The 15,071-nt window shown below is 37.4% G+C and overlaps 1 protein-coding gene and 2 long non-coding RNA genes across 9 annotated transcripts in view; 1 reads left to right on the plus strand and 2 right to left on the minus strand.

The window, feature by feature from the left end:
• The window catches only part of LOC135161407 (rho GTPase-activating protein 23), a 121,039-nt gene that overhangs the window by 92,874 nt on the left and 13,094 nt on the right, over positions 1-15,071 (plus strand). For 4 of the 7 annotated variants that reach the window (XM_064118948.1, XM_064118943.1, XM_064118942.1 and 1 more), the window contains 11 exons: positions 3,491-3,643; positions 3,748-3,987; positions 4,491-6,030; positions 6,645-6,731; positions 7,219-7,422; positions 8,552-8,794; positions 9,737-9,796; positions 9,937-10,057; positions 10,896-11,000; positions 12,432-12,537; positions 13,075-13,158. In XM_064118948.1, the coding sequence (XP_063975018.1) occupies positions 3,491-3,643; positions 3,748-3,987; positions 4,491-6,030; positions 6,645-6,731; positions 7,219-7,422; positions 8,552-8,794; positions 9,737-9,796; positions 9,937-10,057; positions 10,896-11,000; positions 12,432-12,537; positions 13,075-13,158 (2,943 nt within the window). The remainder of the gene's footprint in view (positions 1-3,490; positions 3,644-3,747; positions 3,988-4,490; positions 6,031-6,644; positions 6,732-7,218; positions 7,423-8,551; positions 8,795-9,736; positions 9,797-9,936; positions 10,058-10,895; positions 11,001-12,431; positions 12,538-13,074; positions 13,159-15,071) is intronic. The other 3 variants (XM_064118945.1, XM_064118947.1, XM_064118944.1) reach the window with 3 other exon arrangements.
• Positions 7,119-8,636, minus strand: LOC135161422 (uncharacterized). Its single transcript, XR_010298776.1, has 2 exons — positions 8,496-8,636; positions 7,119-7,404 (listed from the first exon to the last, which is right to left on the minus strand). It is a non-coding gene; the product is annotated as an uncharacterized LOC135161422 (long non-coding RNA).
• Positions 11,610-14,861, minus strand: LOC135161420 (uncharacterized). The gene is made up of 2 exons (XR_010298774.1): positions 14,438-14,861; positions 11,610-13,214 (listed from the first exon to the last, which is right to left on the minus strand). It is a non-coding gene; the product is annotated as an uncharacterized LOC135161420 (long non-coding RNA).

A 15,071-nucleotide genomic window follows, 5' to 3' on the forward strand; every position in this document is an offset into this window, starting at 1 on the left:
GAGAAAATGACAGTATTTGGATAATTTGTGCTCGTCAGGGAATAGATTCTGATTTTTTTCGGTTGTGTACGTGGTTTTTAGAGAATAGGTCCGGAACGAGTGGGTTTAGGGGAAAATGTCATGAGAACTTTTATGTGGAGAATTGAATTCTGTAGAAAAAGTGTCTTATGAGATTTTTTGGTAAGTCCGGTTCCTTGCGAGATATCGGCGAAATTAGCAGGACGTCCACAAAAATCATGTTTTTCTGGGTAGCATGGAATGTATATTTCTTCGGAATAATTATCATTTTAATGATTATGTTAGTTCTCAATTTGAAAACATTAATCTAGGGAGAAAATGCTCAAATACACTTTGAATTGAATTTTGAATGAAAATGTTGATGAAGAAAAATTGTCAATTGATTTTTCTTCATTTCATTTGCAGTTGAATTTCCAATTGCACCACTCGATTATCAATTAACGACCCCCAAACAAACCGCAGGGACCAGTAGTCCAGATGTGTCGGGAGCCATCGGGTTTCCAACTGTCTCAATTCCCCATGCACCTGGCCATTTTTCTCGCTGTCATTCTGCCAAGAATAATATCTACATATCGAATAGTACCTGTCACTCTCCCGTTGAACGAAAAAAAAACAATTGTGAAACCATTGTGACTCATGCCGTCGTTGGAATTCAAATCCGAAAAGTTCGCTGTCAGTCTCTAGAACACGGCAACTGTCAACACCCGTCACTTATCACCACCTAGACTTGGAGAGTCGACAGTTGCCCCAGCGCTGAAAGTATCGAAAAAATTATAAATAAATTGCTCGTCGGAAACTAAAAAATACTGTTCTGCAAAAATAGAATTAATCTGGAAATTTTCTGTCATTCCTCGGACGTAAAAAAATGATTATTGATGGAAAAATATATGACCTTATAAGTTTTGCGATAAATAATAATAAAAAAATCGTCGTAAATATAAAATATTAGCTCCGTTGACTAGTGACCAGTTTTTGATGAATATCTCAAAATCTAGGAGAGATAGCAAAATTTTTGTCAAGACCTTTTTTCTGGAGCAAATTGAGAGCTACAATAAATGTCATGACAAAAATTCTGCTATCTCTAATAGATTCGAAGTTATTATTAAAAAACGCGACTCAGAAATAAGTCGACTTATCTCGTTTTACCACTTCGCTACTGAATTGATTCGACAAATCATTCGAAAATGTGATACTGAACTTAAAATTCATATAATGTAGTTCTACGCCCTATCGAAATGGCGGCTGTCTGAATCTTTTGGCATGGATGAGCGATTTCTCGGGAAAATGGACTATTCTATTTTTCTTTTTCCCAGAATTGTCATCACGTCATAAAATCCCAGAAAAACTTAATACTCCCGAATCACTCCATCAAAAACCGTTCAATTTTACATTAAATATATTTCCGGGGACTTTTATCGGCATTAAATTTCTATCAATAAACTCCAACATTAACCAAATAAATCAAACCATAAAAATAACACATTTCACCCAATAATTAAACTTCATAATTTTTCGTTTTTCAAAAACATTTCATTTCCCTTCCATTCACCTCCCAGAATAATTATCTCATCATCAAATCACTAAAAACATTCACATTCCGAACAATCTGCTCTAAATTATCTCCATTTACAAAAAGCAAATTCCAGTTTCACTTTGTCATATTCCCACCCACTCGACAATCCAAATAAATGATTTATGACGTAAGAATAAATAATCTCAAGTGTCTTGAATCATAAATCGATCAGAGACACTCTGAATCACGCCTCGTACCTCCAATCCCAAGCCCTTTTACACCTTCCTCGAGGGGTTCGTGTACCCCGGGATTACGAGTACACCGACACCGGTGCAAGGATACTCTCGTGGTGTTTCTAAATATAAACCCCTTGGTGTATATACAGAACATAACAGAACAACCAAATGGACTAAAAAAGACTTTCGAAAAGAGGTAGAAGTGAAATAAAAATAAAGGAAACGATGGGCAGGGGTAGGAGGGGGGTGGGTGAGATGGTGGGAGAGGAAGGGAGGCTGGAGAAATAAGAAGCCGGTTGTTCTGGTCGTAGAGACAGTATATAGTACAGTATATATGTACGAGTGCAAACCTGTGGGCATTTGTGGAGTTCTTTCAGTTTTGCCCAGGATATTCGCATTTATTTCTACTTCTGTCGATTTTTTTTCCCCCCGTTCATCTTTGTAGTACTGTAATGTATCTGGGGGCTATTAAAATTATTACGAAGATTGTAACCGGGGGATTGGACTCCTCGGGAGCTTCTGTAGATGAGAGGGAATTTTAATTGGGATTTTTGGGTGAATTAACTTGGAGGCGAAGTATTTTTTTAGGGGAACGGTTGGCGAGGAGATCCTGGAGGGAGGGCTATATTTAGTAAAAAATTTGTAGTTTTTCCGGAATTCAGGGGGTCAATGTAGTTAAGGGGAATTTTACGGATTTTTTACGGAGCATTCAACAATTTTTATCCAATTTTTTTTTTTAATTACGATACCGTCACGGAAAATTTCCCAGTCGCCCTCGTAATTAGTGAGCGAACCGAAGTTCCTAATTTTTACTGAGCATTCCTCTCTCTATGAAGTAAATGTATTTAGGAAAAAGAGTTCAAATGAAATAACGAAATAATAATTTTTTTTAAAAAAAGGCCCTTCCGTAAAATTTAATTTATTCAGCTGATTCAGAGGTACAAACAAAAATCATGATTTTTTTTTTGTAATGAGCTGTGAGCACAAATTGTTCATTTCCGGTTGAACTTGGTGTTTCGTTGCACTTTAAATTGAAACAAATCGCCAACGGATGTGCGCATATAGTGTGTGGAACATCGCGTGCCACTGGGATGTCACCTTGCCGAAGAGTCCGGTATAACGCAGCATCCGAACATTTCCGTCCGGTCGATACGCACATACACTTGTATCGTTAGATAACTTTGAACTGTACCACGTTTTACCAGCGTGGCTCCAGCATACCAGCGACCTTAATTGTTTCGCTTCATTGCCGAGGGTGACCCCCAGCGTGGGATCATTGGAGAATATTTGTAATTGATTTATTCGAAGATCCCCTCCAAATTCCTGATTATCTCAGGAATTACTGGTTTCACGATAAAAAGTGTTACAAACTTTTCGTAGACAATGAAATTCTCTACAAAAAGTGTCTTATGACATTTTATGGTAGACCTAATTGTGTTGGCGATATTCTGCGATACACTTCACCAATCCCACTAATCTCATCTGGATTCTGTCTTTTTTATTTGTCAATTATCGCTATTATCTTCCCAACGAATTGCTCTATGAAAAAAATTGTTCTTTAACTTTTTATAGCAAATGAAATTCTCTAGAAAAAAGATCTTATGATATCATCTCGAAAATCTCTTCCTCTCTTCAATATCCGCAACCTAACTTGAAACAATTTTACACCTCTTGTTTGAATTCCACATGTCATTGATTTTTTATTTATTTTATTGGCCTCCAGGTTGGACACGCTTCACCACCACCACCGGCTCCATCATCCGGCACTCAGAGCTCACCACCACGTGGTCCACGTACTCTATTGCTGAGACGCAGTGAGAATGGCTTTGGCTTCACTCTACGTCACTTCATCGTATATCCGCCCGAGTCCTGTTGCGTAAGTAATTTCATCTACTGAAGTGACTTCCATGAGATTGATCCGTCAATTAGTTGTGCACAACGTTTCTTTCTTTTACTTATAATTCTCTCATTCTCATGAAGATGCTGCCGGGACACGAGCGGACGAAGATCGACGAGCCGATGGACACCATCTTCGTGAAACAAGTGCGTAGTAATTCACCCGCTGCCGAAGCGGGTTTACGTACTGGTGATAGAGTTGTATCTGTGGATGGTGTGCCAACCAGGGGAGAACAATACGCCAGTGTTGTACAGAGGATACAACAAGCGGGATCTTGGTTGAGATTACTCGTCGTTGCTAAAGAGGACGATATTTTGCAAAGGGTAATTAATCAATTTCACTGACTTATATCCCAGTCGTTTTTTTACGAATGGAAATTATTTATAGGATTTTAAGCAAATAGAAGAACATTTTTTGCGGAAAGAAACAAAATTTGATGATTACATAGATAGAGTCCTAATAAGGAGTAGACGTACCATTCAAAACGTTGCTATCATCAAGAAATTTTTAATTTTAATTTTATTTTATTAATGAATTCAGTAGAATTGTTGTGAACCGAAAATTACCTGAAGGACTAAAATGATTTTAACATTTAAAAAAAAAATAGAATTCATTACGACGCATGTTCCTAATTTGATTATTGTCCTTTATTTCTTAAAAAAAAATAATTAATCATTTGCTCGACTTTTCAACAAATCAAAAAAATCCTTATTTTCAATGTCCAGCAAACTGATAATTCCCAATTGCTAAGAAATGTAATTCAATAGTGAATAACCCCGGAACACTAAACCATCCCCCTCAATAACCCCACCCCTTGAATTTCCAGTACTTCGGCGAAACCGCCCACAATCCTGAGACAAATCAGCGTCCAGCTCGTCTCCGTTCCCCTGAGCGAATTTCCCAAAAGCAGCGAAGATCAATGAGTATGATACCAGGCCCCTCCCCTCGCTCCCGTCAATCGTGGGTGTGTTCACCCCCAGGTTCCGAGAATCAGGGAACAGGTGCCTATCGCCCCCAGGAAACCTTCAAAGATCAGCCAGCTGTCAAAATGACATCAGCCCCAAATGTCCAGCGTCGTCCCCTCACAGAAGCCCGAAATCAGGACTTCCGTCCTGACGACAGATCGCAAAGGCGCTCCCTTCAGCAGGACGACACCTATCGATCCCCCGATGGTCGTTACGATTTATACGATCGAACTCGCCCCGAGTCAATCTACTCTCGCCCAAGTAGCGAGCAAATATACGACAGAATAAAGGATCCCATCTACGAGAGGGTACGTCCAGACCTGACAGGTACCTTCAGCAAATCCCTGGACCATCAGTATCCGGTCTCCAGGGCAGAGCCACAAGTACCAATTTATCGACCTGGAAGGCGAGTCGTAACACGAAGAGCGAGTGAAGGAAGTGGTCCCCCGAATGATCACGAGGTATCCAATGAATCCTCTCGACTGTCCATCGACTCCAGGAGGGACTCGTCACCAGCTAGCAAGGACAGCAGTCTCTCCTCGTACGATTCAAATTCGACGTTGACTGGAAATGAGTGCTCAGACGATTCTGTCATCATGACGAGACTGAGGAAGAGCTTCGAGCAGAAGGAGGAGTTCCTGAGGAGGCCCAGTCATCCCATTGGATGGCTGCTGCCTGATGAGGCATCCAGGTTGAATCAGAACCAGAATCAGAACCAGGGGGTCATACAGAGGGAGTTCTATGCACGACCCCAAAAGTTGCAGAGACAGGTGTGGCCACCCAGTGAACAGGGCGATCAGAATGCTAATAAAGGGGTTGTGAAGAATGGAAAACCTGGCAACCAGAATGTCCAGAGGGTCAGGGGTGACATCGACGAGGAGAACGAGAGGGAAAGGGATAACAATATCGTGGCTGAGGATCCACAAGCCATCAGGGAGAGATTCTACTCGTCTCTGTGCGATGCTAATGGACAATTTGTCAAAGAGAATCATTTTTCATTTGGCAAGGGAAATGATAAAAATGTCAAGAGCTTTGTTACCACTCTGTCGAGGATACATGAGAATGTCTCCGGACAACAGGTGGGAATGGATGTGAGGAATGGCACATCATCGTTGCCTTCTTCACCTGGACCTGATAAGAAACAGGAGAAGTTTCCGGTTCCTCAGGGCCTGCAGATCGTTTCCAGGAGAGCCAAACAATTCGAGTCTGGGAGACTGCTGTCTGATGATGATGAACCCACCAGTGATCGCACTAATCTTTATAAGAGTGAATTGTCGAGATTGTCTAATAAGAGGAGTGTTCCCAATGTCGCGGTGAGGAAGAGGGAATTTGAGTCCAAGGCTGAGAGTGCTGAGATCAGGAGGGAGAATCCTAGTCGGGAGAGCAAGTCACTGGATTCAGGTGAGCACTTTAATTTTTTTTATTTTTCAGTGAAGAGTCTTAATTTGTTAGCAATTTGAAAACGAAGCAATTGAAATCGTTTCGAAGACCAAATCCCTATTTTTTTCACCTTGAGAAATAGAAGAATTCCGGTGAAATTTCAAAGGATTTAATTATTGAAATGATTCAAGTTAGAAAATTTAACTTAAAGTTTGGTTTAATCAAAGTTTAAAAAGGCTTACATCTTCAAAATTTCGAATTTCACTGAGCCTTTAGGATTTTTGTCCCCGAAATCCCATTTAGTTGCTAAAAGTTACCATTGTCTTACGTAACAATTTTCTCTATTAAAAATTCTTTCAACATTTCGAAATATCTCGAAATTAAATGAATAAATAAAATTATTGCAAGGAAGATTTGAAAGAAAATCTTCCCATCGTGGTCTTGAATTTCAAGATATTTACGAAAGATGCAGATTTGTGTGGAATTGATATATGCACTTCGACTTTCAAATCCCCCTATTTTCATCCCCCCACTGGTTTCGAAAATTCCTACTCATTTATCACGATTACATCCTCCCACTGTCACAAATCATAATACAATTCTTCTTCCATGCGATGTACAAAAAAAATAACTAGGCAGAGGATTATCGGGGAATCGAATAATTCCCGTAGGCAGCAAATACATCCATTGCGAGCCTCCAAGCTCCTATTCACAATTTCCAGGTAGTTTATCCTAGAAATGTAAAATCGTGTGTCTCGCAGTGTCATCAGCAAGATTTAGAGTGCCTCTGAAGTATTCAGCTTTTTATTATTTTCATAACACGTGCCACTTTATTTCTCGTTGGACGTAGGAAAGAACTCCCATAAACTAAAGTCTTTACAGAAAAAGAAAAAATATTAAATGTCCAATGTTCTTTAACATTTCACCTCTTACTCTCAAAAGAAAAAATCCTACACCCAACGCTTTTGCCAGTATTGCCAGACGTAGATTTTATGATTTGAATAATAAAAAAATATTCGAATGTTTGAGTGAAAAATCGACATCTTCCATTGCCAATGTCTATTCACCTGCGATGATTGTGCACATTTAACAAATAACAAGTGTTCAAATATGATTGATGGCTAACGAATTTAATCGAGGAATGGATATGTTTTTCAATTAAATTCATAAATTTTTGTTACAATCCTTAATACATATATCTGTCGTCAGATGAACAAGCTGTGGAGATGGAACCGGTTAGACTGCGGGCGAGAAGCAATAGTGCTGAATCCTGGGAGTCTGTGAACGGTGGAACGACCCGACGAGGCGTCAGGCATACCTGGCAGAATGAGCCAGAGGAACTGGAGACTGAGGGACGAAACAGCAAAGCAAAGAGACAGGACAGCTATCTTCAGGCTGTTAGAAGTCAGCTCGGTTAGTTTATCAAGAATTTTTTTATCCGATTTATTTTTTTTTCTACTCTTTTTCTTTGCATTTGATTTCTTTACACTTCTTCGACACCGAACGAGTTTCAACGAAAAGAAAATACAAGGAGAGAGGTAGTGCAAATGGATATATTAGAGAAATAAAATTTCGGGTGACGTATTCAATAATTATTTTCCTGGTTTAAACTCCTGTTGGTAGATTTTGTAAATATTGTTATTAATTGTAAATAATCAGGAAAGAGGCTATAGGGTTGATTATGAGATGAATTTCATAGAATAATTGGAGACCAAAGTGACAGACGAATGAGAAACGTTAGAAGTACTTTTATCTATTTTTTTCTGTGTAATTCACGTACAAGTGCTGGAGTTTAACGTTTTATTTTACAAGTGAGGAAGAGAATTAAAGGCCATTGTCATGATTTTTTCTTTAGAAAACTTAATAGGCCATAAAAAACGTCTATTGTGATATTCCTCGAAACCTCACGTCTGTTGAGATATTTTCGAGATAATAAACTCTTTACTATTGCGAATTCCTGGGTTACATTATCCCCGGAATTATCTTCCTCAATTGTCTCTGTAAAAAATTATCCGAACTCCGTTGACAGTTTCGTCCAGCCTCTCCAGTAAAAAAATGGAATTTTCAAAACGTTCAATTCTCAAAATTCAAGGTGTCAGTATGCACAAATATTTACAAGTAAGAGTTTCACAGAAAAACGTCACGGAATTTTTCTTTAAAAAAAATTCAGACATTTTCAAATAATATAAATTCCTGGCTGTCATTACCTCTCCAATTATCTCATTAATACCAGACTCCGAATAAAAAATAATGAAATAATCTTTATACCTTCCTCCAGTTTCCGAGATATACAAAATAATTTATCTGAAATTCACGTGTTAACGAGACATGAAAAATATCGTAAACAATTTTTTTTCCCCGGGTATTTCATGGTATCTCACATTCTCCTCTTCTCTTAATACGTTTTAACTGAATTCTCGAGGCATTCCTGCATCTCTCTACGCTTTAAATCACGAGTTTATTGCATGCTTTACGAGAATACTCACCGAAAAATTATTTCGTGAATACGAAATGTAAAAAAAAAATAACACAAACATATTAGAGAGAGAGCCACAGCACAAGGGGCGAGAGGATGAGAGGCAGATAAGTGACATGCCAAGTGCTCCACTATTTCCAACCACGATACTGGATACTGTGACGAGTGACGGTCAAGTGACACTACCAAGTGTTACCATTAGTCCACCCCAGCCAGTACGACCCAATCAGCTTTCCATTCCAAATCCACTGCGCCCTTTAGAGTCATCGGATGATATCACCAACACCGTGGAAACAAATGGGCTTCTAGGTCAGAATTCAAAAATTCAGGAGAAAAAGACTAAACAGACTAAACAGACTAATTAATTAATCGTCATAATCACTGTGATTGTCAGATTGTCATCGCGACCATTTTTCCCTCGAGTGGTAATCACTCTTCAAAGTGCATTCGACAGATTGAGAGACGTTTCATTACATTGAACGTTTTGCATATTTAACAACATTAATTACCGCTGAATGAGACGTGGAAAAATTCAACCCCTGAGTTTCTCGTACCCGAATCGCCATTGAAGACCAGCCCATTAATTAAATTATGACATCTAGACTATTTAATGAACCGTTCAAATCGATTTTTATAGCGTAAAATGGGGCTGGGAGGTGAATCGAAAAAAGTCGATGAAGATATTGAAATCAAGAGGGTAAATACCTTTGGAGAAAGCTAGTAAACAATTTGATTGATCGATCACAATAATTCTTGCGATTATTGACGTGGATTCGGTTATTAGATTAATTAATTTCTATCCTTTCCATCTTTTCCATTGTGAAATCTTCAGCTCATTACTTATCAAATAATTTTTTATCCTCAAAAAATCAATGCATTCCTTCGTGTTTATCAATTTCTAAAATTAAATTTAACGGTTTAAGAGCCGGTTGTAACATTTTTTAAAAAATAATCTTAATGAACAGGAGAACTGGGGACGATAAAAACGTTTTGCGTAAAATTCAACACATCAATTTCACTCAAATGAGGCGATGAAATTGTAACTTTGCTGTTATGCATTTGATTATGTACCTCTGGGTCTGTGGAATGCCACATAGACTTAGCATTTATAATGAAGCTTGATGCTGTAATAATAGAGGTGCTGGTACTTATTGGCGAACGGCATGGTGTTACCTATTAATTTAATTCACCATTGAATCTATCAATCGTCGTATTTGCAACATGGAGTTATTTATTATTTAATGTTCACAGCTCCGGGCTCTAATGCAACGAATGGTGTGGTACTGAGGCGACAGAAAAACACTCAAATCAGTGAGTAGTTTACTTCCTACAGGCCCAGAGGCATCAATCAAGGTGTAATAGCCTGGGCATCATAATTTCCGATACTCAATGCAGTACTTTTTAAATTGAATTCTTTTTTTTTTCTGTCTTTCGTCTCGATGCGGCATCAGGCGATGAGGATCGTGCGACGAGACGAGTGTCTTATCTGAAAGCCACCTGGGGCGAACGGATGCACGTGGACAGTGACCTAGAACTCAGTGATTCTGAACCAGTCGCTCAAGCCATCAGAAGGTGAATACAAAATTTTTTTACCGATGAAACGATCGATTTTTTTAAGTGCATGAGGGGAGTCTGGTGATTTGTAAAAGTGAGAATATCTCGGGAACCGCTGGATTCAGAGGAGAATGTCATAATTTATTTTCTTTGGAGAATTCAACTATCTGCAGAAAGTTGTTATAAGATTTCCCTCTGAAGTCAATAGTTAGGGAGATATTTGCAATAATGTGTGGAGGAATTTGTTAAGTCACTTGGTTTCGTAAAAATATTTGTTTAGTTCTAAAGTTTAGAGATACTTTACGGTAGATTGTGTGAATTTGTTTAATTCATCGTTTCTTTAACAAAATACTTGAGTTTTTATGTATTTAAATATATTCCACAGAATATTTAAGGTTTAAAAATTATTCCAGACATTTATTTCACTTGGAAAATCCGCAATAACTGATTTTACGTGCACCGAGGACCGAAATAATTGGAAATATCTGTAAAATTTTGGAATTCGGTGAAAAAATCAATGTCAAGAAATCATTTATTCCGAAAATTTAATTTCCAAGGAAAAGTTTATTGAATATTTTTCACTAAAATCACAAGTTGGGAAAATATTTGCCTCGTCTACATTTTTTTCGTTTGAAACATTTCCATTTCCTCGATATTTTCGTAAATTTGGATAATATATGTATCGAACTTCCTGTGCCGGAGCTCTTTAACTCCAAGATTATCCCCATCATCATGAAAAATTCAACAGCATCGCGAGACAAAAATTATTTCAGGTCAACCATTAATCCATAAAATCAGGGAAAATAAAATAGAAATTATAGCTGGGACATAAAACAATAGTACATGATGATTCTAGTGCTCACAAACGATGGAGACCACCACTATTTCCCAGTGACATAACGCCCCTGCTTCGTATCTTCGAGGATGTAACTTCGGCTTCGTTGCACCGCCATAATCATCGGTGAGGCACCCTCCCACCCACAAACAACACAAGACACAAATGCTGTCTGGAGTACCTAGCGATAATAATTTTTTACTGCATTTTTTTTCTTCCATTTCGATGTGTTATAATTCGCTGAAGCAACACAAAAACACAATCGTGTACACACGCGTAATAATTAAGGCGGAATAATTTTATAATCGTATTTGTTGAGAGATTTATCGTCCTTATCTGTGAATAATATTCGTGATAATTCGGGAGTGACGAGTCGACGTCTTGGAGAATTTCTTTTTTCTTTCACGCCCCTGGAAAAGGGAAAATTAATTTTGACGTAATTTCGATTACCAATCGGATGAGGCAGCGTTTTCCGTGTTTTGGTGTTCGTTACGTGTCGTTACAGACACATGTTTTTAACTTTCGCTGGGTCGATGGACGCAGGTATTTATTGGGAGAATTATGGGCCTTGAGGCAACCGTTAAATAGTCCGAAGTGACGTCACCCTTGTTTATTATTGATATTTCAAATGGATTATGGATTTTTAAACGGTTTTTTGCCAGTAAATACAATCAAGGGAAAATGCAATTAAAGAAAAATAAAACTAACTAGATAAGTAAAAATAAATGCCTAAAAAACGATGGGAACAGATGTTTCTTTATTAACTTGAAAAATGAAAAAATCATGGGAGAGGGTTTAAATTTGTTATAATTAATTTATTATTCGTTATTTATCAAACGAAAAAATTTTGATACAATTTTTTTAGTCAATTTTCCGAGCCAGAAATTCAAGTCGATGCTTAATGTTTATGAAAAACTAAATTGTTAACGACTTTTGGGGAGAATTTAAACGAAAAAATAGTTTTTAGAACATAAAATACAATTTTTCATTTTCTTCTTTAATTTTTACAGTTCAATATCTCCGTAAGAAACAATATTTCCATTTTATAACGGACCAATCTCCTTTCTGAATGACTCCAAGGCGTTCGACAATCACGTAGTAATAACCTAATTGTTGTAAATAAGTGTGATTACCATAAATATTAAGTGAACATTCCTGTGATGTAGATATGCGCAGCTACAAATCACAAATTCCATCACGTTTTCAAATCCCCCGCAAAACTAACTACACCTGTATGGCAATGAGAGCAAAAAAAAAGCACCCGATGAAACGAAAAAAAAATGAAAACATATTCTCGAGGTCGTGTATGTGTTATGTGGGTATGATTCAGTGTCTAACGATGCCGAAAATTAATCAGTATCTATAACAACTTTAACAGGATGACGAGCAAACTCCGAGGAACGAGACCTTGTCCAATTGTCTCAGCAGGAGCAGAAAAAATGTTTCGTTTAATTAATCCAATTAATCGATTGAATTTTTAAATAATGATCTTCTCGATGTCAATGTCGTTCGCTTTGGTTTAATTAATTATTGATGAGATATTTTTGGAATTTTCAGCAACAGCATTCAGAATTCACACGGTGGGAGCTGTACACCGAAGGACGTCGAGCCGGTTGAGCGTGAGGGATCCCTTCATGTTAAATTCACTGTTCTGGACGGCAAGGTAATACATGAAAAATCATTTGTTATTTCTTATTAGTGAGATTTGAGAATTGATTTGAAAATCAGTATTTTCGTGAGATTATTTAGAATTTTATTTAATTAGTTATCAGATGGATTCAATTATTTGTAGTTCATTGGTTACAAATTCTTGAATTATAATTATTTAGAAAAGTAGAAAGAATTCTGAAAAATTCATTTGTTTTGAAAAATGTTCTTAAACTTTGGGCTGGATTTTTGGAGACAATGATTATAAATTCATTTATACAAATTTCGTGATTAAATAATGATTTTAACGTCATTCTCCGAAATTAATTCTAATTTCTTAATGAAAACTCCCTTTTTTTCACAAGAAATTGATTTTTTCGAAAACCAAAATCAATTCCCGTCTCATCATCGAATATTCCTGAGAATTCATGTTCTCCTAACCGACTGCCAATAGAAATATTCTACAATGAAATAAACTTTTCATGAACCGTCTCTCTTCATGAATTTTAAACTCTAATTTCATCGAGTTTGAATTTATTCTTTTATATTGCAGAGATCGACCGACAGATCTTGGAAGCAAGTGTGGGGTGTCCTGCGGGGCCCAATTCTATCCTTCTACAAGGACCGTCACAGCCAGGTGAGTCCTCTGCACGTAATTGCTCTCCCCCACCTCGACTCACCCAAAAGCATCCACTGCAACAATCACATATTTTTATCATTTCACGCTTTCTAAAACCTTCGAGTCGTGACCGTCACAACTTAAACCTGAAGATCCTTTCTTTCGTAATAACGCTATCGAAATTAATCTTGAGTGATCCACTGCATTATTTGAACAATTAAAACCCTGATAATTAAGAACATCAACCCACCAATCTACAAATAATAAAAATTGAAACAAGTGTTCGTTAAAATGAAAACTTGAAAATTGATTTTGAAAATAAAATTGTTTCAACACGAAAGGGGCCCAATTGTTAATTTTTTTTTATAAATATTCATTGATGGTGTCCCCCTCATTTCTACAACATTCAATTCCTCCATTACTCAGCACAATTATAGACCTGGAAACAATCAAAAATTAAAGAATAAAATTCCCATTGATCAGTGGCCTTTCTATTCTCATATTTTTCCCAAACATCTCGCGATAATTGTCTAATAACTACGAGTGTTCTACTTCCCAATGACGTACGATTATTCTATTGCTGAATACACCAGAAATAAAAACAATTAAAAATGAAAAAGTAAAAGTCCCGTTGATTCAAAACTCGACAAAGTTTCTCTGTTTCGCGAATGACTGGGGAGAAAACGAGTGAAGTCACTGTAGATTCACCGAAGTATGACGACTCCTAAGCACGAGAATTAAGCCCCACAGTAAATCCTATTGCAATGGCGACACATAAACCAGATAAGATTTACCCCACGAGTATTAATACGAAGAACGACTATCGGAAATCGGTTGTTAATTCATATGGCAATCGAGGACGCGCTCGATACGTGTACATACGTCCCTCGGAATTAATTAAATCGTTGTTTTAATAAGGCGTTCACTGCCTCCCTGATGTGAATACTGTCCCACCAAACGTGACCCTGAACATTTTGCATTTCATTAGAGTATAGCTGGATGAAATTATTGATTTTCCAGTGCAATTTCAACATAGAATTTGTTAAAGGGACTGATAAAATCTAACGAATATGACATTTACGAGAGGTGGCGCGAGTCCTGCCGAATATCTCGAGAATTATCGATTCTAGAGAAAAAAGTGATAATACCTTTTTTGTGGCTGAGGAAATTTCCCACAAAAAAGGTTCTCATGAAAATTTTGATATTCCCTTCTGGTCTCGAGATATCGTAGAAGAGGTAGTAGAGTTCATAACTTCTGATAAAAAAAATGAAGTACTTTCGGTTAAAGTTTTCTCACCTGTCGATTCGCATTGGAAAAACGTCAAATTTAGAAGATAAAAGGAGATAGTGCAGGTTCACTGGTGAACATTCCTGAAGAGACCGTTATCTCCGTCATTGGTGGATAGACATTTCATACAAAAGCTGCTTCACACTGTCCTTTCATGAACAGAGAAATTTCCCGATCGTGTTGTATCGGTAGAGTATCTTGTGGTGGGGTAATGAGCGAAAACGATATTTCTACCGAGAAATACAGCGGCATTTTTTTTTCCAATGTGTATCTGCAGGAAACAGCGGTTTCCTTATCATAGACCGCAACCTAGACCCAGGAGATTGGTCTCGTGTTTTGTGAGACTCGCTGGGGCGTTCGTTGAACACTTGCGAAGTCGATTTTTATCCTCCAAGGGTTTGCCAATGAAGAGATTGTGGATTGAGTCAGTGAAGTCATAAAAATTTTCGAGGGAATTGAACAATGTGATTTTTTGCGATAGGAAAAAATGGTAGAAAATTTTTTTTGTAGAAAATTTTATCAGTTAGAAGAATCTTTTTTTTCTGTGGAATCGAGCAGAGTTTTACACCCGGAAAGTTACTTGTAAAATAATTTTCAATGTCATACACAATAGGATTGCCGGAATTTATTTAATAATTGCGTA

The sequence above is a fragment of the Diachasmimorpha longicaudata genome, chromosome 4 (genome assembly GCF_034640455.1).
Source record: "Diachasmimorpha longicaudata isolate KC_UGA_2023 chromosome 4, iyDiaLong2, whole genome shotgun sequence".
Lineage (NCBI taxonomy): Eukaryota > Metazoa > Arthropoda > Insecta > Hymenoptera > Braconidae > Diachasmimorpha > Diachasmimorpha longicaudata.